This window comes from Cynocephalus volans, chromosome 1, assembly GCF_027409185.1.
Source record: "Cynocephalus volans isolate mCynVol1 chromosome 1, mCynVol1.pri, whole genome shotgun sequence".
Lineage (NCBI taxonomy): Eukaryota > Metazoa > Chordata > Mammalia > Dermoptera > Cynocephalidae > Cynocephalus > Cynocephalus volans.
This window is the reverse complement of record NC_084460.1, coordinates 3,031,746-3,055,031: the sequence shown is the minus strand read 5'-3', so window position 1 is coordinate 3,055,031 and position 23,286 is coordinate 3,031,746. Positions and strand designations below refer to the sequence as shown.

Sequence of the window (23,286 nt, the reverse complement as noted above, 5' to 3'; positions counted from 1 at the left end):
CAGGGGACGGAAGGCACAGGGATGGACAGATCCTGAGGTGGCTCAGTAGAGAAGACCAAATGAGGAAAGCGAGATCCATACATCACCACCAACATTAAAAGGTGTTGATTAAACCCTTCTTAAAGTATCAATCTGGGTAAAATAATTTAGACGTCAGCTGTGCTCTCTGCACACCAGGGATTTAGCATGTAAGAACAGCACGTCCAGCAGCAGCAGAGAGGAACGGGAGCGGCAGAGAGAGCCACGCACCGTGGAGCAGACCCCGCGCTGTCCTGCTCCAGCCAACAGTAATCCTGTGACCTCAGAGCCTGGCTGGAGGGAAGGGACGGAGCTGCCTGCTCCGGAGGTGGAGAGGACGGTGGAGTTCTCAGGAAAAAAGTTTTAAAAGGCTGAATTCAGAAAAGGGAGACTTTCAACAACTGAGGGGAAAATGGAGTAACGGTATCCCGAAGATGGTAGGGCGGTGACAGATCTGAAAACATGAGTCCTATGGAGAGCCAGCATGAAAAGCCCAGGTCCAACTCGGGTAGAAAGTCGTGGATGTCTGGCCCTGGCAAGTGCCCCCTTTCTAAAGGATACGTGTGTGTGCGCATGTGCTTGTGGGGCTGGGTGTCGGGGAGCTAAGGATGGGAGGGGGACGGACTGCATGGGAAGGAAGGAAGGGTAAAGGAATGACGATTCTAATGTAAATACAAAGCGTAGGTTCTGAGAGGCCTTTGCTGCTAATTTGCAGGGAGCTGGAAGGTGAGATGTAGTTAGCAATAACTTACCCTGCCAGCCTCCCACAGGCACTGTGAAAATTAATTAACCTTCACAAAGTGCTTTGCACACTGAGAGTTAAGTGACTACGCCGGAGGAGAGCACCAGTACTCGTACCACGGAGGCTCCAGCTAACGGTGCACAGGTCGAGGCCTTCCTGCTGCAGGAGGCTGCCTGCTCGAAATATTTTCTTCCTGTGCCCTCTCACCTTTGCCTTCATTTATGAATACAACCTGTTGGGATTTCAGAGGGTCTCAGAAAGTCATCTAGTCCGTCTCCTAGGTTCTAGGAAGTAGTGTGCTCAAATAATTCCAAGAAAAAAGTAGCATCTTCTTTTCCTAAATGAAGGAGCAGTCTTGACCTCGGAGAGAAGAAATGGCATTTCTCTACATTTTAGATATGTTTCAGGAGCTCTAACTTAAGAGAGTTTTAGAAATGGCCTCTGGCCTCTAGAGTTATCATTGTGATTCCACGTGTCTCTTTGTGTGGCCTGATCAGTATGTTTCCTGGTTTGCAAAGTTTGGTGAAAGGAAGATGCAAAGAGAGGAAGAATCCCCTTCCCCATCATAGACTGCAAACTTACAAAGTGAAGGGACCCAACTGCCAGAAGTCAGAGTTGGGGAGAGAACCGAGGCCTTGATCTGGGTCCCATCGTTCCATCCACGACTCCGCAGTGTCCTTCCAGGCAGCCCAAGGTGTAAAACTGACAAGTCCTTACATCTGTGTTCAGGACTGTCAGTGTCGCACATTCCATCTGGAATCTGTCAACTGCGGAACAAGCACGAACTGGAGCAAAGAGTGGGGTCGCATGACTGCGCCGCCAGGGCTGCAGGAGGCAAGGTCATGGGAGGCACTTGGCTCCCTGCACTGGAAAGTCTCAAGGAGTCTGTCATTTGCAAGAAGAGAAAGGAAGCTAGTTCAGCCTCAGCCCCGCTCTGCCTGGGAAGAGTCGAAGTCGGGACTCAGACTCACCACCGCCCTCTGTCGCCTTCGGCGGGAAGCTGCAGTCTCCAGACAGAAAAGAGAGGCTCCTACTGGACAAACCCTGTTTAGAGTTTTCTTCTTCCCCTGAAATTGGTCTTTCCCAGTCTCTGTAATTGTCTCATTAACTCTGTCTCTCTCTATGTCTCTGTCTCTTACATGCACATGCGCACACACACACGCCCATGATTAGAGTAGAGCTGAATGAAAGGAAAACAAAATAGTTTGAGAAAATTCTGCAAAGGCTGTGAAATCGCCAATTGGATTTTCAAGATTTCTTCCAAATTAGATTCTGCTGCCTTGTATAAACCAACTTTGCAGCTTTATCTTATCCTATAAAGCAAACCATTTTTCATCAGTCAGGTTTACAGATCACGCCCATGGTGTACATCGAACAAAACAGTCCTCACCTTTCAATGAGCTCTCTGGGCAATGTTAACAATGGGCTTCTGCCTCAAGTAACAATACACCATAAAATACATGCACTGGATTAAACCACAGCCTCATCAACTAGAGCCCTTGCCGAGCACTTCTCCACCCCAAGACAGGACTACAATTACAGATAGGAAGGGCACCCCGGGGTCTACCTTTTGCAGGCTGGTTCATTCTGGAAGAACAGGCTAGAGCAGCATTTCTCAAAGTGTGGTCCATGGCCTGCCTGCATCAGAATCACCTGGAATGTGTGCTACGCTATGACGCACATTCCTGGGTCCCCTCTCTCAGACATGCTGATTTAGATTCTATGGGGGAAGGTCCAGAGGCACCTTTTTATTAAAAGGTGGGAATGTACCTTTTAATAAAAAAATCCTTTGGTAAATCTGAAGCAAGCCAACATTTGAGAACCATGCAGCCAAGGCCTTCCACAAGGTCTTTGAGAGCCCTGTGGAAGGTAAGGCCACCTGCCATAGATACCAATGATGCTAAACAGGCAGCCAGGGTGGCACTCCCAGGCTACTGAGCTGCAGAGGGTGGAGCCTGAGCAGGCTGTCAGAGCTTAGCTTTTGATCTAGAAAGCACTCCCGTTTGAAGAACTCAAAGCACTCCCCAGACACAGCCTATTTAATCTTTACCCCCAATACTTTAAAAATGCAGGCCCTAAGCCCCCACCCTAGACCAAGTGAATTGGCCCCCCGAGGGTGGGACCCCAGCATCCTCAAGTGATTCTGGTGAAAGGTCTGCGTCTATTGCTGCCTCTAAACAGTATCATTCTAGGTCTCCTGGAGGTCTCAAGCTTTTTTTTTCCAGAAAAAGGTAAATGTAGAGAATGTTTTCCATGGCAAGTACATCCCTAATTCTGATGGCTTTCTAGTGTCTGCACCAGATCCTTCATGCTAGAATGTAACGTTCTTTGAGGTTCTGCACTGTGGATGCAGAAGAGTTGCTCAGCTGCGATCTCACCCTCCTTCCTCAAAGAGAAGTGGAGGCACAGAGGGGATGCATCTCACTCTGGAAGTTCAACAGGGGAAATGGGTTCTAGCTCCAGCCTCCTGCATTTGATTTTGTCCTCCACCTTGCCTGAGAGGCTGTGGTGACTTCCCAGTGGACACGCAGCAGAGTTAGACACTGTACCCAGGATTCTGTTCCAAGTCTGAGATTTCCTCAACCTCTGCCCAGAAGACAAGGGGGTGGAGACTGAATGCTCATAGATAAAAATCTGTGATGATGAGGTGAGAAGGCCCTGGGTTACTTCTGGCACTGCCCTGGCACACTCTGAGGTTGGGTTTCCTGACGTTGTCTCCTATCAAGAGCTTTCCCAAGCCCTTGTCTGCCTGAGCAGCATCCTCTCCATCCCAGGACCTGGGGGTGGATGCGAAGAGGAAGCTGGGGTGGACGTCTTTAACTCACTGCAGCTGCATTGCAGCCACGGGGACAGAGAGTGTGTGTCCTGCTTAACCTAGCGAGGGCCAATCTTCTCCAGAGTTCAGTCTCATTTCCTTGGGCCTGTGGGAGAATGAAACGTGGTACGTGGCTGCAAAAAGAGGAGCGAGCGGGGGCCGCTGCTGCCTGTGGCAATGCTGTCTTAATGTTGCAACAGCATGGGGGTTTTCTGGCCGGCTTTGTGCAGAATTTCTATGGGTATAAGCTCAGCCTCATCACTGTGGTCATAAACTCAAGGGCAGGGACTCTGAGTTCTATTTGCTTAACTCAGAGCCTGGCAAAGAGTAAACACTGGTTAAAGGCTAGCTGCTGGTAACGTGTGGATTTACTCCCCCTGGTGCCTGTCCCAGGGCTGGATGCACAGCGCTCAGGCCTTGAGCTCTTGTCTCCATCTTCTGGGACGGGTGCTCATTTTCCAGACACTACACTGAATGTCATACCCTATACTGAAAAAGCAAGCTGGTGGAGGAGCCTGGGAGATACTCTGACAGCTCGCCACTGCTCGCTCTTCTTGGGATTCTTCCAGATGCCATCCTGAACCAGGCCATTCCCAAGAACTTCCTCCCACACCCCTCTCTAAAACTGGATATGCCCCTGCCACGAACAGGCTCAAGCCTCCAAACTCACTTTCTGGAAGATGTCTCAGAATCACTTAACCTTACCCTAAGTCATTTGCAAAGAATCCCATTTAAACATTATTTTATACTCTACTGGGATATCCAGTTTCTTATTTGACTTCTGAACTACAAGTGCCCTTATAGACCATCTGGCCCACCAGCAATGTGTGACCAACCTTTTTTTTAGTAGAAGAGAATAAAAGAAACATTAATGGAAAACACCAGTGAATATCACATGTAGTAAGGGTGAGTACCATTTCACAGAACTTTTGTTTAAGTCATACATATGTGTAAATGCATGGGAGTCACAAAGTAAAATGCATTTCTTCTGGTGGTCACAGTCACGGTTGAAAAACACCATCCCATTAAAGAAACCGGTGCCCAGAGAGGTAAAGCAAGCTGCCTGAGGCCACACAGTTGGTAGGTGTCAGTGCCTGGGAAAAGCTCCTGTTCTTTCTGCCTCCTATTTCATTGTTCTGCTCACTACAGCCTGCACTTCTCTGGTTCTGCACCCTCACCTGAAATGGGAGTGGCCAGAGAGCTCTGAGTCCCCAATCCTGTCTGAGCCCCCAAGCCAGGAGTGGGGCCTTGATCTGCTGACCCAAGGGCAGGTGTAGCTGAAGGGACATCAACTAAGGATGGCCATAAAGGGGCTGGAATCTTTGGCACATGCAGCCAAGAGTGGTCTTGACTTTCATCTCAACAACTTTTAAAGCAATCATTAAATTAGAGGCTTAAGGACTAAAAGAGGCCACTTCAAGATGAATGCCAGGGCTAAGAGACTCTCCAGCAAGTCAGGGGCATTTGTCTCTCCCTACAGGAGTGTAGGCCAGCAGAGGAGGTCCTGCAGATGAGATCCAGGCCATGGGCTGGGTAATTGCCCACCCATTCAGGTTGCAATTACCCTCCATAGAGAACAAAAAGAATAACCTCCTCTTTGGAAGAGGCTACCTGACTTTTGCTGTGGCTCCTCCAGGTGATGAATGCTGGGTCAGAGGAGAGTGAGGGTGAGGTAGCATCAGAAACTATTCCAGCTCCCTTGTTTTACGGATGGGAAAACTGAGTCTCAGAGAAGGCAAGAGACTTGAGCAAGGTCACAGAGCTAGCTGGTGGCAAAGCTACACATGACTCAAACCCTACCTGAATCCCAGCCCCCACTTCTCAAATCTGCACGCGAAGCACCTGCACATCTTTTGAAATGCAGATTCAGCAGGGCTGAGGAGAGGCCTGAGATTCTGCATTCCTAGGATGTCTCCAGGTGATGCCAGGGCTCCTGGCCCATTGACTGCACTTCGAGGAGCAAACCTCTACACCATGTTGTCCAGAAGAATAAAGCGATCGTTAAACTTCCCTGTGATTATAACAAGGCTCAAACTCTACACTTCAGCCAGACAGATCATCTAACACTGACAAAGATACTTATTTAAAAAATAATTATTATTATTTTGGCATTCATTAAATACTTAAGTGCCAGCACTGTTCCTGATACTTACGTGCATTATCACATTTAATCCTTGCAGCTCTTTGAGATGGATGGTATTATCATCTCTGTCTTACAGATAAGTAAGTTGAGACTCAGAGAAGTTAAGTAACTTGGCCTAAGTTGCACAGCTAGTAAGTGGCAGAGCCACTGAGGTTCAAACTCAGTTCTCTCCGATTCCATGACTTAATCAGCTAAAGGCTACATGAAAGTATATCCCTCAACCTTTCCCTTCCCTGAGCCTTGGGAGCCTCTCCCCAGAAGGCTTTTAACAGTCCTCTAGACAAACCATGTCTCTTGCAGCACTACTTGGCCTCAACTTCCTCACAATGCAGAGTCCTAAAGGTCTTTTTTCTCCAGACCTATGTATACCCAGTGGACTTCAACAAGTGATTTTCAGAGTTGATGTGGGAGAGGCACAAAATGAAAAGGAGCTGGGCTCAGGGTAACATGTAGACAGATGATCTACACAGCAGGACCCATGGTGACCTCTTCTCTCTCAGTTAGGGGCTGGTGTGCTTTCTCTAAGGCCACTTCAGCGTAGACTCTGAAGCACTGCCACGCAGGAGGTGGCACTGGGCACCACCAAGCTTTGCTGAGAACCATCTGAACGGAGGGGCAAGTGGTCTGTGGAATCACGCAACCATGGAATTGTTGAAGGTGCCTACAGCTTATGAACAGATCTCCAGGCGTGAACAAGAGTGCATGGCAGAGGCGCGGGGGATAGCGGGGAACGGGGTTTCCTTCCCTCGTGCTTCTAAGCTCCACCCAAACCCAGCCCTGTGTTTTGGCTTCACCTTCAGAGTTATGAACCATCCTTAGTGACACCACATCTAATTCTGTTTTTCACAAAATGAGAGCTCATTGCTGTCAATGTATGTTGAATGACTGTATGTTAAATGACTGTATGTAAATGTATGTTGAATGGCTGTGAAAAGCACATTGCCCATAGTCACACACTAATTCCCGTGAAGGGATCAGTGTCTATCTGGGCTTGCCCCCAATTCTGTGATGCCCTTGCCTGTGCTGACTCTAGTTCCCTTCTTCAGCATTTCCTTCAGGGTGACTAGGAAGGGAATGCAGCAAGACGATGGACCACTTTACAAAATGCCACCTCTGCAAAGTGGGCTCATTGGAGCTGGGGGAGCACCAGTGCGCTGGGGCTGTCCTGCCCAGGGGCAGGCTGAGAGGTTTCTTCTGGCCTCGGGCCCCAGGCTCTCTCTCTGAATCCTGGGTCTGCCACATACAAGCTGTGCATTCTGGGGCATGTTACTTAATATTGCACTGTCTCATGCAATGTCCTCATCTGTAAAGTGTGCATAATTATAAATAGTCCCTATCTCGAAGGGTTGTTGTGAGAATTAAATGAGCTAGTGTATGTAAAGCATTTAGAACAGCGCCTAGCGTATGGTGAGTGGCTAATAAGTGTGAGCAAGGAATTAAAATAGATACGTCGTGACAGCCAAGGCCTGGCTGCACTCCGGCGCACAATGACAGGGTGTTCCCACGGCAGACCTAAGAGCCAGTGCACTTTGTGACTCCGCTTTTCACACATAGGTGTGGGGAGTGGCTGGGACAGGGCACCCACTTTTTTAGGGCACACTCCAGTTCGTTCTTCTCCTCATGGGCTTCTTGGAGCAGGGAGAAGATTCTGGTCAGGAAATCCTCGAAGTTGGACAGTAAGTGAGGTTCATCCTTCTTCAGCTGCAGCCAGAGTTGCCTGACATCGCTTTCACTGCAACAGAAGGAGGGACGTTAATGTGGGGTGTGGAAATGAGGCTTTTCGGGAACTGCAGAGGTTTGCAGGTATGAAACGGACCACCAGAAGCATCACCGTGCTCATGACAGAGAGGACAGTAGCTTGCATTTTTGGAGTGCTTGCTGGCTGCTAGGTGCTTGCTGAATCAGCTCACTTTGTGCTCACAGTCACCCCGCGAGGCAGGTGCTGCTGCGCCCCATTTACAGGAGAGGAGCGTGAAGGGAGGTGTGCTGTGCCATGGTCACTCGGCGCTGACTGATGGTGTTGGGTCAGGCCAGGGCTGTCTGGCTTGGGCTGGCCCCCTCAGCCACCTGGCCTGCTGCTTCTGGTCCCCCGTGTCTTTCATGATGGGCGAGTGGAGCTGAGCACACACAGCAGCGTGCTCAGGAGCATCTCAAAATGCCAGGAAGCAGAGAGGAGGACGGGAGCCCGGTGCATGTGAGGGCAAGTGCCCTGGAGCCGAAGGAGAGAGCATGTCACCCCCAGGAAGGAGGGTCCGCAGTGCTGAGAGGTACAGACATGCCATCTGATGGATGGCAGAAAGCAATTGTCACTGCGGGGGAAACGGAGGAGAAGCGGCAACAACCCACTGAACCTGGTGGCACCAGGGATGACTGGCAGGCAAAAGGGAAGGAAGGGGCAAGTCTGAAAGATGTGAGCAGCATGGAAAGACAAGTAGAGTTGGGAGGCTCGGAGCAGGCAGAGAGACAAAGACATGGACTGCCATGCCCAGAAACAGGCACACAGCACACAGCAGGGACACATGGGTCACCTGCACCACCCAGAGAGAGGACCAGGAGGAGCCATACACCATCCTTCCTTTCTGGAGAAACTCAAAATCTACAGCCAATGATCAAACTAAGTCACAGATAAATCCGATTCGTACCCCCACTAAATTCTAACACCAGTATGATCTGAGGGCAGCTAAGACTGGGATTCCTCAGGATAAAGAAAGAAATCCTTTGTGCGTAAGTAACAAGCACTGTATTTGAGAAGCTTTCCTGAAAACTGATGTTCAATAGTGCCATGTCAGCAATGTTTTGGGGTACAGACACCAGTCTCTGCATCCGGCAGAGAAGAGGCCCCTGAGAAACGAGCCTCCCTCTGCTTAGTTGCCTGACCAGCCGTCTAGTCCTCCCCCTCCCCCCTTCCCTTGCACACCTCTCCCACCCTTTCCTCCTTCCATCTCATCCAAACATCTACCTACCCATTTAGACCATCCATACATCCTTCTGTCTGTCCATCTGTCCATCCATCCACCCGTTCCCCCATCCACCCAACAAGCATTCATCATTATCTGTTATAAACCGAGCACTGTACTGAAAGAATATGGGAAACAGAGGAAGGGAGGTAAGGAGATTCTCTGTTTCCCAGAACGAGTTCCATTTTCCCCACATGGAGCATGTCGTGGGCGTCCACTTCAGTGTAGGTAAAATGTGGATGGTGCTCAGGGTTCACAGGTAAGAAGGTCTCAGGGAGACAGCATGGTGACCTCCCATTTCTGTGGCTGGCTGCTCCTTGCTGTAGTCTAAATGTTCTGTCCCCCTCACATTCACATATTAAAATCCCAGCTCCCAAGGGGACGGTATTAGGAGGTGAGGCTTTTGGGAAGTGATTAGAACATGAAGGCAGAGCCCTCGTGAATGGGGTTAGTGCCCTTGTAAAAGAGGCCAGAGGGAGCTCATTTGCTCTTTCCACCATGTAAGGACGGACATAGCGAGGAGACTTCCTACGAACCAGGAAAACTGACCTCGCCAGACACCAAATCTGCCAGCGCCTTGATCCTGGACACTGTGAGAAATGAATTTCTGTTATTTATAAGGCACCCGTGATTGTTTGTTACAGCAGCCCAAATGGACTAAGACACTTCCTCATGAATTAAATACATTATAAAACCAAGGTATGTCCTGCCCATGCTTTGGGTTTTCTTTTTCTTTTTTTCTTTTTTCTTTCTTCTTTTTTTTTCATCATCTTTTTTATTTAATGGTGGCTGGCCAGTCCAGGGATTTGAACCCATGACCTTGGGGATTATCAGACTGTGCTGTAACCAACTGAGCTAACTGGCCACCTGGGTTTTAAAATATAAAAAGTAATTAAAAAAAAAAATCCAGGTCCACCTTGCTAGGTCTGTCTGTCCCTATCTGCTCCCTATCTGCCTGCATCCTATTTGGAGCCTGGCAGAGGAGCCGGTTGGGCTAAAGCCTCCAGAGAGATGTGCAGATCCACCCGACCCTCTCCCAGTGCTCTTTGAACCACTTGGCCATGGCCACATCACCCACCCCAGATTGCTGGAGAAAGGAACAAGCCTTTTAACTTCTGATGAAAAATAAGCCAAAGTCCACCAAGCTGCCAAGTTACTCAGCCAATCAGACCACCCAGAAATGTTGGGAGTCCAGACGTACAGTCTACCACAGCTGGACCACACGGAGGCTGCCCGTCACGGGACAGGCTAGAAGGGTTCTGGGAAGTCAGCCAATCCACCTCTCTGCTTCCAGAACACGCAAACCGTTTTGGTGAGCAAAAGCTTTAATGACCTCTAACGTCTTCGCAGCCTCCTCTGTTTCCTTGTCGGGGGTGCCATGGTCATGACATTTCCCTCATGCTGCAACTGAAGCCCACTTCAGTGAGGATGGAAATGGCTGGTGGCCACCGTCTGTGTATCAGTTTTGAAACCTGAATACGCCTGAAACCTCCCCAAAGCCTTCTAGTCTACAGGGTATCCCATTTCAGCTCAGTTCTGCACAGGCCTTTGACACAGGTCCTCAGAGTAGCATCTGGTGATCTCTGATCTGAGAGCTCTGCCAGGAAGGAGGCCGCCCCGAAGTGAGGCGGGCGGAGGGGCCCCTTTCTTTCGCTGCGGTGCCTTGGCTCACCGCACTGCCCTCTCCTCCCCCTCCTCAAGGAGGAGGCTTCACAGGGCCACTGGCAGCGGTCACTGTGCCCTGGCCTCCCGTCCCTGGTGAAGCTGAGTCGAGTTTCTGACTAACGAGCTTCCCACCTGCCCACCTCCACCCTCTGCTCATCCACGCCTGCGCTGGCCCCTTCTAAACCTGCAGCAGAGCCACTGCTACTGCCACTGCTGCAGCTGGTGTCAAATGTCACTACCTGTCCAAGGCCTCACGCCAGGCTCTCTGCTAGACTTTGCCTGTCCCCTCTTGCCCCGCACACACTTTTGCCAGCCCTTCTCCACTCTGACACAGTCTACCAAAATGTTTGCTAAAACATGCACATAGCGTGCGGGCCCCTTCTCGCTTGCTTCCTCTTTCTCGTTCTCCACCATAGTTCCTTCTCTTCCCAAGCTCAGGAGACATCAGCTCCAATCATTAGACTACACCCACCTTTCCATGAAACACACACCCAACCGAAGGCCTAGAGACCTCAGAATGAAAACGCAAAGGCTTTTGGGGCCCACTGTGTCTTTACTACTAACTACAACATTACTTTTTATTATCTTAATTATTTTATTTAAATGCCAGGGCTCAGATCCATATGTCTCTTTATTCCAAAGCACTTTTTTGGGAAAAATAAAAATTAGGGTACTATGTTTTGTTTGAAATTCTAGCCATCTAAAATTTTTAGCTGAGCCACCAATTATCCAAGTGGTGGTCTGGTAAAAACTGGTTAATCTCCTGCCTCAGCTTCCTAGATGGGTTTGCTGTTTGGTTTGCTCAGGGACATAAGGTGCAGCAAACACTTCCACATGGGTGGTCTTTGCCAGGAACGCACCCAGGATGCGGGCAGCTGGGATGCACTGTCGCCCCAAAGACCCAGGTAGAAATACTGGTGCGCTGACATGATAGGAAGCTATAGGGAGAACTCACTGGAAACCCCGAGGGCCTGGTACAGACCTCTGATGTGTGCACACCCCTCGGGGAGCGAGGCTGAGCCAAGGACTGTGATGACAATGACAGCAGGAAGTGAGCAGAGCAGAGAGAGTGGGAGAGAAGACTAGGAATGTCTCTGAAAGAAAAGAATGTAAAAAGCAGAGACTGGTCATTGCAGAGGGCAGGTTGCATGAAGCAGAGTCCTAGCTGGCAGCACCAAAGTGGGGACTGGCCCTGAGTGTTGACAACCATGAACTACTGAATGGGGCAGATGAAGAGGCTCCTCCTAGACTGGGCTCCATCCCCCAAGTCACCATCACCACTTACTCTTCTAAAACCTTTTGGGCTCCAAGGTTGTCCATCAGCATCTGGAACTGGGCTTCCTCATCTTCGTCCATGTCTCCCAGATATTCCTCCCCTCTGGACTGATACACTTTCTCTCCTTGGAGCTGGGCTACTGGTTCGCCTGCATCTTCCTGACATGGGTTATTCTGGCTGTAGAAGAAGTGACCTGGGGGGTGCACGGCACAAGGACCTGAATCAGACAATAGTCACCTAGGAAGTGCTTAGCTTTCTCCGTTGTCAGGAATCATCTGAAGTTCACATGAGAGAATAAACAGGGAAACCCCTTATAACAAAGATCCATGGCCACTCTGTCCTGGATTTTGTCTTTTCCACTTCCATAGCATTCTGGCAGAGATGCTAGAACCTGGGAGAGGCAGACTGCATGGCAGGTACTATGGCTCCTTTCTCGTTCTCAATCCTCTAAAATCTGGCTTGGGACACATCTCTGTGTTGGTTTCTTTACCTGACGAGACCTCTTCCTGCATTGTCCTCCAGCAGCCTGACTGTACTCCATGTCATCATCCCAGTTGTCCCTGCCCCTAGCCTCACCGCACTTCACAGTAACAAGTCACTCAGTGGTTCTGAGCGCATTTTCTCCAAATGCACACTGCCTACTGTGACAGCAACCCATCCTAGCCTCCCAAGTCAGTTATGAGCTCCTGGAGGTCAGAAAAGGCATCAGATACTTCTAAGAAAATTATATGGCTTCTTGCATGAGGCAGACGTATGGTAACATTTCTCTCTTGGTTTATCTGGTCTGATAGTGTATCTGGTGTCTTTATCTTGTTCGTGGATCTCAGTTCTCCTTGAGAATGACTGGTCTATTCAAGCCCTCTAGAAATTCCTCTGATAGCTGGTATCTCTTACCCTGGAATACTCAGCCAGCCTCAGGTTGGAATGAGCCATCCAGTCATTCCACATTTTTGTCTATCAAGGCAGAAAAGGAGGGACTGTAAATCTCATTGCAGCTTCTCCTTTCATGCCAAACCTTTTGCCAGAGCTTCCCTCATTCCCCTTGCCATTCTCAGACAGGAGGGGACTTGGCAGTGACCGTGCCATAGGCACTGATAGAGCAGTGCTAGAGGTGGTCGAGGTGGACGTGTGAAAAGAGGCCCAAATAACCCAGAGCCTGGAAACCTCAGCTCTGGATCCCTAAAAGGAGGGCAGGAAAGCTTGCACTACATGGTCCCCAGAACTGGAGGGGACAGGAATGCACCTTATACAGCTTTAGGTGGACTCATAACCCTGGGGTCCCCAGCATCCCTCGGAACTTACTAAATCCAGAAGTGAACTCCTCTGGGGTCAGAAAGCCATTGCCATCAGCATCCAGGGCATCAAACACATCCTCCAGTTCCTCCAGGCTGAGGGGCAACTCCTTATGGAGCCTCTGAAAACAATGCAGACTGCACTGGTTAACAGTGATGGTCACAGTGGCTGGCCTGGGACTGCAGAGCCTTCTGCCAAAAAATGTCTAGAGTTTGGCCCAGCCCTACAAAAGCCAGGAGCTAGCTTCTGTGTCCAGACCGCTTCACCATCCTCCTCCTTTCCAGATTAGAACAGCTACCCCTGACTGGGTACCTGCTGATGTACTAGGCACTTCGCTACGTGATTTAGAAATAAATTCATATCTATCTACTTATCTATCTACATGTAATTCTCATGACAACCCTGTGAGGCAGGCATTATTATCCCCATCCTACAGGGGAAGTTTGAGGTTAAATTACCTGCCCCAAAGTCACATGGCTAGTAATGACATAGCCAGGAGTCAAATCTAGGTCTGACTCCAGAGCTGGCACCCAGCCTCTGTAAAGGACTAAAGCTGTGCAGGACCGAATAGCTGTAGGATAATACCCACACATTGTGGTGTGATCAAGTTAAATAAGGTAAGAAATGTAAAGCAAGTGACACAGGCCTGGCACAGAGAAAGCATTCAATAAAAAGTGGTAGGGAGGCAGAGAGAGAGAAAGAGAGATGCAGAGCCCCTGAGGCCACTCAATGAGTGACTGGCAGAGCCAGGCGTTGTACCCAGTCTCTCCTGCCCTGCCTGAACCTGCTCCCCTCTGCCACTCCGCCTCCCCTATGGAGATGCGGGTGTAGGCCACTCAATGTCTGGGGCCTTCCCTGAGGGAAGACCCTTGTGTCCCAGGGCCCCAACACTGCATTTGTAAGTTCCTGTGGGCAGATATTTTGGTCCTTTTCCCCTGAGCGTTGCTAGATAAATCCCCTTACTCTCTCTGAGTGGCCTACACCTGTCTGTGGTGTCCCACTCTTGCTCCCTGCTGGCTCACAACTGATTCCAGATAAGACGTTAACTGCTACTGGCTTACGGGATCAACACCCCAAGAATATTTGTGTTTTAAAGGGGGACTGTACGAGATGGTGTGAGGAGGTCATAAATAAATGCTGGACATGAGTCCTGGGCTGACTAGGACCTCACAAGGAGGGAAGGGCAGGGACCGGCTGATGGGGTAAGGGACACGGTGGCTGAGCTATTGATGCTTCCCCCCCACCCCTGGCTTCCTGTCTGAGTGCAATGGCCCCAGGACAAGGTTAGTTTGCACAGCTGAAGCAAGTGTCCTCTTATCCCCTAATAATCTTCCTCCCAAATGAGGACTTATTATCTCAGTCAACCATCCCCTTCCTCCCAGTTATGCAAGAAGCAACTGTACAAAATTGCCCATGTAGAAGTGACTGACAGCTCTGTGCAAAGGAATACACCCCTCTGAACAATAAAAAAGAGCTGGTAGGTGTGAACGCTCATGACAGAACTTGCAAGAACACTGGCTTGATCCTATGGCAATCTTCTAGCTGATAAGCCATAAAGTTCAATTTGGCAGGTATGGGCATTAAGGGAGACCATGACGCATTGCAAAGTGGGAAGACAGGTGATGTGGAAGCCATTTGGAAGAACTGAATTAAATATGAACGGGTGTTTCAAAAAAGGAAGGTGAGTGAGAGAGTGTGCAAAGATTCTAGAAGTGCATCTGTTTAGCACATGTGGCATCTCTGGCTCACCAACAATCCCTCAACCAGCCATCTCAGAAGCCACAGTCGGAGGACGGGATGAGAGGGAGGCAACTCTGCAAACAGGAAGTTTATTAGCTCCATTTGAAACACAAGGACTCACACTAAGCTAGGGTGAGATCCTGAGCTCCCGTCACACCCAGATTCCGGTCCTTTGCTTCAGGTAATCATTCCTCTACCTGCCCTCATCTCAGGATTGCTTGATATGATCTAAAATCTTGTACTGTGCTGGAGCTAGAAATGAGCTGGAAGAAAATTCCAGATGTCAGTGAGACCCTCAATTGCCTTTCATCCAATCTCCCCCCCAACACACACACACACACACACACACACACACACACACACACATGCACACACTCACACACACACACACACACACACACACACGGGTATCTTTCCTCTTGTGAGTGTGAGCCGGGAAAGGCCATTCATACCTCTCCTTGGCTCACTCCTGATCAACAACACTGCTGACCACAAATCTCTCCTGTTATTAACCCAATCCTTCTTGTCTGCATCTCAAGCCAGTTTCCTCTTTCTGTTGTCAGCAAAGATGAGGAGGCAATATTCTGTCTTCCAAGTAATTCCCATTCCTCACATCCCGGTAAATTAGTGCTGAGTGCTTCTTCAGCCTTCTCTGCAAGCTGCACGACTCCGGCTTCCTCACCCTTTCTTTACTGTCCCTACTTGAGAAGTTTTTTACTCTTAATACCATAATTATCTCTAATTTATCCTTCTTTTCAGGGTCTGCCGAGCCATGTAAAACCAACTTATTCCCTGTGGTCCCCTGGGCACCAGGTTTCGTCTACATTTTTAACTAAGTGAGATACACAGGGTGGAGGGAAACAAGATTATTTATTCCACTGTGCAGTAGGCCCCTGAGGCTCTGAGATTTGCCTACAGTCACAGTAGAGACCAGAGCTGGGATAAAGAGCCCACTTCCCACCGAGGCCTGAGCAGCCGTCTGCCGCTTCCCAGGTGCGCTCACTCTAGACTCCCCTAGCCATGGTCACCTCTGCACACCAGCCACCTGCACCGCCACCATCAGAACCAACTTCAAAGACTCTCTTGCCAGCTCCACCGAGAAGCGGCCTGCGGAGGCCCCACTTCACTCCCAGCATCTGCACACAGCTGGAAGGACAGACAGGGCAGAGGAGAAACGGGGGAAGGCAGCTTGCCCTGCTCGTCGTCCTGCCGTGGCCCAGGGCTCTTAGAACTCCATGACTCCTTGACGTGGCCACCTTCCCTCTTAATTCCTGCGTCACTTCCTCAGGAAGGCCTTTGTGGCGCTGCAGGCTAGGTCAGGTGGCACAGGCTCCCCCAGACCACATTGCTCTCACTCGTAGTCTTGTCTCCATTCACATTTCATAAACAGATAGAGGGTGGTTGGTGAATGTCTGCTCCCTCCGCGTGCTGAGACTGGGACCTCATTTGATTTTCCTCACTACTGTGTCCCCAGCTCCAGTGCAGTACAGACAAACAGCGAGTATTTAGATATTTGTTGCATGAACGAATAAATAAGTGTGTGACTAGAAGCGATGGCAGGAGGTCCTCAGCTCCTGTCTACAGAGCACTGGTCTACACCCCACACCACATGACCAGCCCAACTGCTGAGCCCAGGCAGGGTCTTATAAACTAGCCTTTCCGGGATCTGCAACTGGAAGCAATCCTGCAGCAGCAGCACTGAGAGCTCAGGCTCCCAGAGCCCTGGGAACATGACATCTTTTACTGCACTACAGCCAGACTCCCTCACCTTCCTGGTCACCAGCCCAGCGACATGCCTGTTATGCCTATGAGCGTAAAGCTCATGATTGCACAGTTGCAAACACTCTTCAGCAAAACTTAACCAGAGGAGATCCATCTTTATGGCCAGAATTGAACTTTCCCTCCTTCTGGGGCATTCACAGCATTCTATTCAGACCTCAGTGCCAGCACCAACTGCTTTCTTCCCTGTGGTAGAGCTCAGCTACACCAAATATCTTCAGGATGAGAGTGTGAGGTCTGGGAGGGCAGGATCTACCTTTATCTTGTTTCGTGCCTTGATGTGCTTGGCTCAGGTTGATTGCTTGGTGTAGACCAGGGTTTCTCAACCTCTGCTCTGCTGACATCTTGCAATGGCTAATTCTTTGCTGGGGGTGGGAGGTGGGGACAATGGAGAAGAAGGAAGTAGAGGGGCTGTCCTGTGCATTACAGGATATTTAGCAGCATTCCCAGCCTTCACCTACCAGATGCCAGTAGCACCTCCCTCTCCAGTCATTTAAATAAAAAATGTCTCCAGACATTGCCAAATGTCCTCTAGGAAACAAAATTGCCACCACTCATGTAGACTGGACTCAAACAAGAATAGCACAGCTGGGTATGAGTGGAAGGTGTCCTCTTCAGCAGAAATGCCCTTTCTTTATCTCTGAGTCAGGACATAAGATTCACACTTGAAATCACAGCGTGATGGTGCAGACACTGTGGATACTGGTATGGTGGCTCCTCAAAAAATTAAAAATAGAATTACCATATGATTCAGCAATTTCACTTCTGGGTACATATCCAAAAGAACTGAAAGCAGGAACTGGAACAGATATTCACACACCCATGTTCATAACAGCATTATTCACAAATAGCCAAGGTGTGGAAGCAACCCAAGTGTCTATTGACAGATGAATGGTTTAACAAACTGTGGCACATCCATACAATGGAGTATTGTTCAGCCTTCAAAAGGAAGGAAATTCTGACACATGCTACAACATGGATGAATTTTGAAGACATTATGCTAAGTGAAATAAGCCAGTCATGAAAGAACAAATGTTGTAAGAATCCACTTATATCAGGTCCCTAGAATAGTCAAATTCATAGAGACTGAAAGTAGAATGGTAGCTGCCTGGGCTGGGGAAAGGATGAATGAAGACTTACTGTTTAATGGGTACAGAATTTCTGTTTTGTGGGATGAAGAGAGTTTGGGAGATGGTTGGTGATGTTTGCACAACAACATGAATGTACGCAATGCCACTGAACTGTGCACTTAAACGTGGTTGTGTTAGTAAATTTTATATTATGTGTATTTTACCACAATTAAAAAAATATATCGGAGTGTAGAGGACACCAGGGACCAGGCTAAGACAGAGTACACACACAGTGCATTTACAGAGGGATTTCCAGGTCCCAGTTTTAGGGCTGAGTGCTCTGCATGCGCAAGCTCATTTAATTCTCTTCTAATGCTGGAAGGTAGCTATTAATAATTCATGGCCCAGGAACTATGGCCTAGAGGGGTTAAGAGACTTGCACAAATTCACATTACCAGTAAGTTGCAGATTCAGGATTAAAACCTAAGTCAGTTGATTTACTATAAAAATCTTTAAAAGTTTTCTTGTTAACCTAAATCATGGGTTGGCTAGCATTTTCTGTAAAGGGCTAGGGAGTTCATATTTTAGGCTTGCGGACCCTTCAGTCTTTGTCATAACGACTCAGCTCTGCACTGCAGTGTGAGGGTGTAGACCTGAACCCCTTCCCCCACCCCTGAATATTAACTGACTAGCTTTTCTGCTTCTGTAATTAGCTTGCACAAGGTTTTACAAGCCGCTGCGGGTGGTACTTTCCCACACCGCCCAAAGTTCACCCAGTCCCAGGAAGGGCCTAACCACACAAGGGGTGGGCTGTTGGGCAATTCCCCAGTTCCTCGTCTGTGTACCACCCCACTGAAAGCCACCAATGAATTTAAAAGTCACCTCAGGTGACTAATAAACTGTATACAACTCATCCTGTTGCCAAAGTCTGCCTACCAAACTGTATAAAAAGTGCTCGTATTAAGAGCTCGGGGCTGTTTCTGTCCTGAAGACGGAGCGACCCCAGCATGCTGGAAATAAAAAACCTCTTGCTTGATTGCAACGATCTCTGTCTCCTGGTCTTTGCGAGATGAGCCTTCCCAACAAGTAAGATTTGCGCTTTCAGGCCAGTCTTACAAGGGCAGCCACGGACAATACATAAGTGAATAAGCATGACCATGTTCCAGTGATGCTTTACTGTCAAAACAGGTAGCAGGCCAGATCAGGTTAGTTTGCCATTCCCTAAATGATTCTTCAGAGTTTGGCTAAGCCAGGAGTTCTAGGCAATGTTGGGGAGGAAGGTACCTGGCATTGGTAGATAATCATTTTACTCCTTATAAAAATCTGGAGAGCCCCGACTGACAGCACCAGCATGCTGGACACCTCACAACCAGCAGCACTCCGTGCTCCTGCTGCAGACACTGGTGCTGAGCAAGTGGTCAGTGACAGCCACCACCACAACAACTGCTGCTGCTTCTGCAAGGGTGGCTTTCTGCCATACCAACAGCCACCACTGCCTTATAGGTGGCCTGCTGACCACTCATCAGCATAGACAGAAGCAGAGTCACCAGAGGAGCCCAGGGAAAGAGGTGAGTGAGTGCAGACCCATGACCCAGTGACCCACCCCGCAGGGGGAATTATGCTGCCATATGCAATAGCACACCTGGGGTGGGAGGCATGTGTGCAGCCCCTGGGACTGCCTTCATGTGGGGAGAGACACACGCAAAACCCACAAGAGTACAGAAACCAAGGATACCCAAATAGAGACAAGAAGAAAATTTCCAATCATCCACCAACCCATCTCTCAACTGGGGGAAGCAAGGTCCCAGGAAGAGCCTCTGCCTGTAGAAAAGAAGAGAAAACCTGCTCAGGGTCACCTATTCAAACCAAAGAGCATACCCTAGTGCACCAACCAGGGTCAGGAGACCTAGCTGGGGTGCCAACCAGCTCACCCAGGGTCATCTACCACAGCCAGAGTGACAGGACACTGAGGCACTTCCCCAAGAACTCAAGAGCTTGCCTGCACCCTGTACAAACCAATGTAGTGTCACCAATCTCACAAGGAATCACTAAGTGCCCCAGAGACTATGCCATGGAGGAACTCACATGGATAACAACCATCCTTAAAATATTGACCCTTTTTGTAACTAAGATCTCCTGTTAGGTCTTTGGATCATGTTTTGTTATTTTATATCTATATTTTTCCTCCAACCCCATAGTTTTGTCTCCAATTTGGTGTTTTTTTAAAAAAAAATCTTTTCTTCTGATTATTTGTTGCTATGTATGGGTATGCAATTGATTTTGAGTTTTAATCTTGTGTCCACCACCCTTACAAGCTCTCTTATTCAAATAATTTCTCTGTAAAATCTCTTAAATTTTATGTGCATATATGTTTTCTGTGAGTAATGTTACTTTGAGTTCTTCATGCTTAAATTTCATATTTTCTTTCTCTTTTTTATGATTTTTGATCAAAAATAGTTAAATATTATCAATTTTATGTGATTCAACCTACTATTAGTACACTGTCTTAAACTTCCAGTGTAATACTGGATAGTAATAGAGGGTATTCTTGAAAAGAAAAAAAGAAAAAGAGCAACACTGAATTCACCTGAAGTATCCACATGGAGACTAAACAACCATGTCTACCTGGAACCAATACTAAAACAACCCACTCAATGGTCAGTATAAAACACAGCTGCAAGAGGAACTTCCTCTTTTCAAAGGCCACTCTAGAGTACTAGAAAATGCAACTGCTCTACCAGACGACTAGAAACCAATGTAGAGATACTAGAAATATGAAAAAAAAAGAAAGAAAAGAAAATTAGGAAGTCCTTGATTTGACTGAGAAGGAATTCTAAGAAACAACCTTAAGGAAACTCAATGAGATACAAGAAGACTCAGATGACACAACGAAGTGAGAAAAAATATACCAGATCTGAAGGAGGAAACGTACAGAGACTTATGCCTTGAAAAGGAATGTAGCAAAGCTCCTGAAAATGAAGGCATCATTCGAAAAAATAAAAAACACAACTGAGGGTTTAAACAACAGACTAGAGCAAGCAGGAGAAAGAATTTTCTGACATTGAAGATGGACTTTTTGAAGTAACCCAGGTATACATGAAAAAGAAAAAAGGATTTAAAAACATGAAGAAAATCTAAGAGAGCCAGCAGACTACCTGAGGCTCAAAAACATCTGAATCATTGGTGATCCAGAAAGGGAGGAAAAAGGGAAAGGCATTGAAAACATATTCAGTTAAATAATAACAGAAAACCTACCAGGTATAGGGAGAGATATGGACCATCAGATCCAGGAGGCTCAAAGATCTTCAAACAGATTCAATCCAAAAAGGACCTCTCTGAGACACATTATACTCAAATTGACAAGCTCAAAAACAAAGAGAGAATCTTAAAAACAGGAAGAGAAAAGCATCAAGTAGCCTATAAGGGAAAGTCCATCAGACTGACAGCAGACTTCTCAACAGAAACTCTATAGGCCAGAAGAGAATGGGATGATATACTCAAAATACTAAAAGAAAAAAATTGCCAGCCAAGAATACTATACCCAGCAAGGCTATCCTTTAGAAATGAGGGAGAAATAGCATACTTCCCAGACAAACAAAAACTGCAGGAGTTCACCACCACATGACCACCTCTACAAGAAATTCTCAAGGGAGTACTGCATCTGGAATCTGAAAAACAATAATCACTACCATGAATACACAAGAAAGAACAAAACCCACTAGTAGAACAAAATTGCAAATGAGAAAGAGAAAGAAACTTTATCTAACCACCTCAAAAAACAAACAAACATAGAAGACAAACAATAAAAGGGGAAGAAAGGAACAAAAAATACTTAAAACATCCAAACAAAAGTCAATGAAATGCCAGCAGTAAGTCAATATCTTTCAGTAATAACTTTAAATGTAAATGGATTAAATTCCCCACTCAAAAGACACAGACTGCCTGATTGGATTAAAAGGCTAGACCCAACTATATGCTGTTTTCAAGAGACTCACCTCACCTGTAAAAACACATACAAAGAGTGAAAGGAAAGAAAAAGATATACTATGCAAACAGAAACAAAAATGAGTAGGAGTAGCTATTCTTATATTGGATAAAATAGACTTTAAACCAAAAACCGTAAAAAGAATCAAAGAAGGCCACTATATAATGAAAAAGGGATCTATCCAGTAAGAAGACATAACAATCATAAATATATATGCACCCAGCATTAGAGCACCCAGATATATAAGGCAAACATTATTAGATCTAAAGAAAGAGATATACCCAAATATGATAATAGCTGGGGACATGAACATCTCTCTTTCAACATTGGTAAGATCATGTAGGCAATAAATCAACAGAGAAACACAGGATTTAAAGCACACTTTAGGCCAACTGGACTTGGTAGATGTCTGCAGAACATTTCATCTAATGACCACAGAATATACATTCTTCTCATCAGCACATGAAACATTCTGCAGGGTAGAACACATGTTAGGTCACAAATCAAGTCTCAACAAATTTTTAAAAACTGAAATTATTTCAAGCATTTTTTTCAGACCACAATGGTTTAAAACTAGAAATCAATAACAAGTGAAACTCTGGAAACTATGCAAGTATATGAAAATTAAACAATGTACTCCTGAATGACATATGGGTCCAAGAAGAAATTAAACAAGAAATAAAAAAAAAATTGAAACTAATGAAAATAAAGACACATCATACAAAAACCTGTGGGATGCTGCAAAAGCAGTACTAAGAGGGAAGTTTACTGCAACAAACACTTACATCAAAAGAATAGAAACATTTCAAATAAACAACCTAATGCTACACCTCAAAGAACTAGAAACACAAGAACCATCCAATCCCCAAATTAGTAGACAGAAAGAAATAATTAAGATTGGAGAACTAAATGAAATAGAAACCTCCAAAATGATACAAAAGATTAATGAAATGAAAGCTGGTTTTTCAAGAAGGTAAACAAAATAGACAAACCATTAGCTAGGCCAACTAAAAAAAGAGGAAGACTCAAATAACAAAAATTAGAAATGAAAAAGGAGACATTACAACCAATGCCACATAAATACAAAGAATTATTAGAGATTATTATAAACAACTACATGCCAAAAAACTTGAAAACACTGGAGGAAATGGACAAATGTCTGGATACATACAAACTACCAAAACTGAACCTAGAAGACATAGAAAACTTGAACAGACCAACAACAGGCAACAAAATTGAAGCAGTAATCAGCAGTCTCCCAAAAATGAAAAGCCCAGGACCAGATGGCTTTACTGCTGAATTCTACCAAACCTTTAAAGAGAAATTAATACCAATTCTCTTCAAACTATTTCAAAAAATTGAAACAGAGGTCATTCTCCCAAACTCATTCTATGAGGCCTACATCACCCTGATACCAAAACCAGACAAAGATACAACAAAAAGGGAAAACTATAGCCCAATACCTTTGATGAACATAGATGCAAAAGTCTTCAATAAAATATTAGCAAGTAGAATACTAGAATACATTAAAAAAAAATACATACACCATGATCAAGCGGGACTCATCCCAAGAATGTAAGGATGGTTCAACATATGCAAGTCAATAAATGTGATACACCACATCAACAAAATCAAAGCAAAAACCATATGATTATATCAACAGATGTAGAAAAAGCATTTGACAAAATTCAACATCCTTTCATGATAGAGACTCTCAGTAAATTAGGTGTAGAGGAAAGTATCTCAACACAATAAAAGCCATATATGACAAACTCACTTCCAACGTCATCCTGAATGGGGAAA

The 23,286-nt window shown here is 46.8% G+C and overlaps 1 protein-coding gene across 1 annotated transcript in view; it reads right to left on the bottom strand.

Annotated features, from left to right (window-relative positions):
* The window catches only part of CRACR2A (calcium release activated channel regulator 2A), a 76,000-nt gene that overhangs the window by 40,753 nt on the left and 11,961 nt on the right, over window positions 1-23,286 (bottom strand). The window contains exons 2-4 of the mRNA XM_063080123.1: window positions 12,919-13,030; window positions 11,626-11,809; window positions 7,304-7,450 (exon numbers count right to left, since the gene is read on the bottom strand). Of these exons, the coding sequence (XP_062936193.1) occupies window positions 7,304-7,450; window positions 11,626-11,809; window positions 12,919-13,030 (443 nt within the window). The remainder of the gene's footprint in view (window positions 1-7,303; window positions 7,451-11,625; window positions 11,810-12,918; window positions 13,031-23,286) is intronic.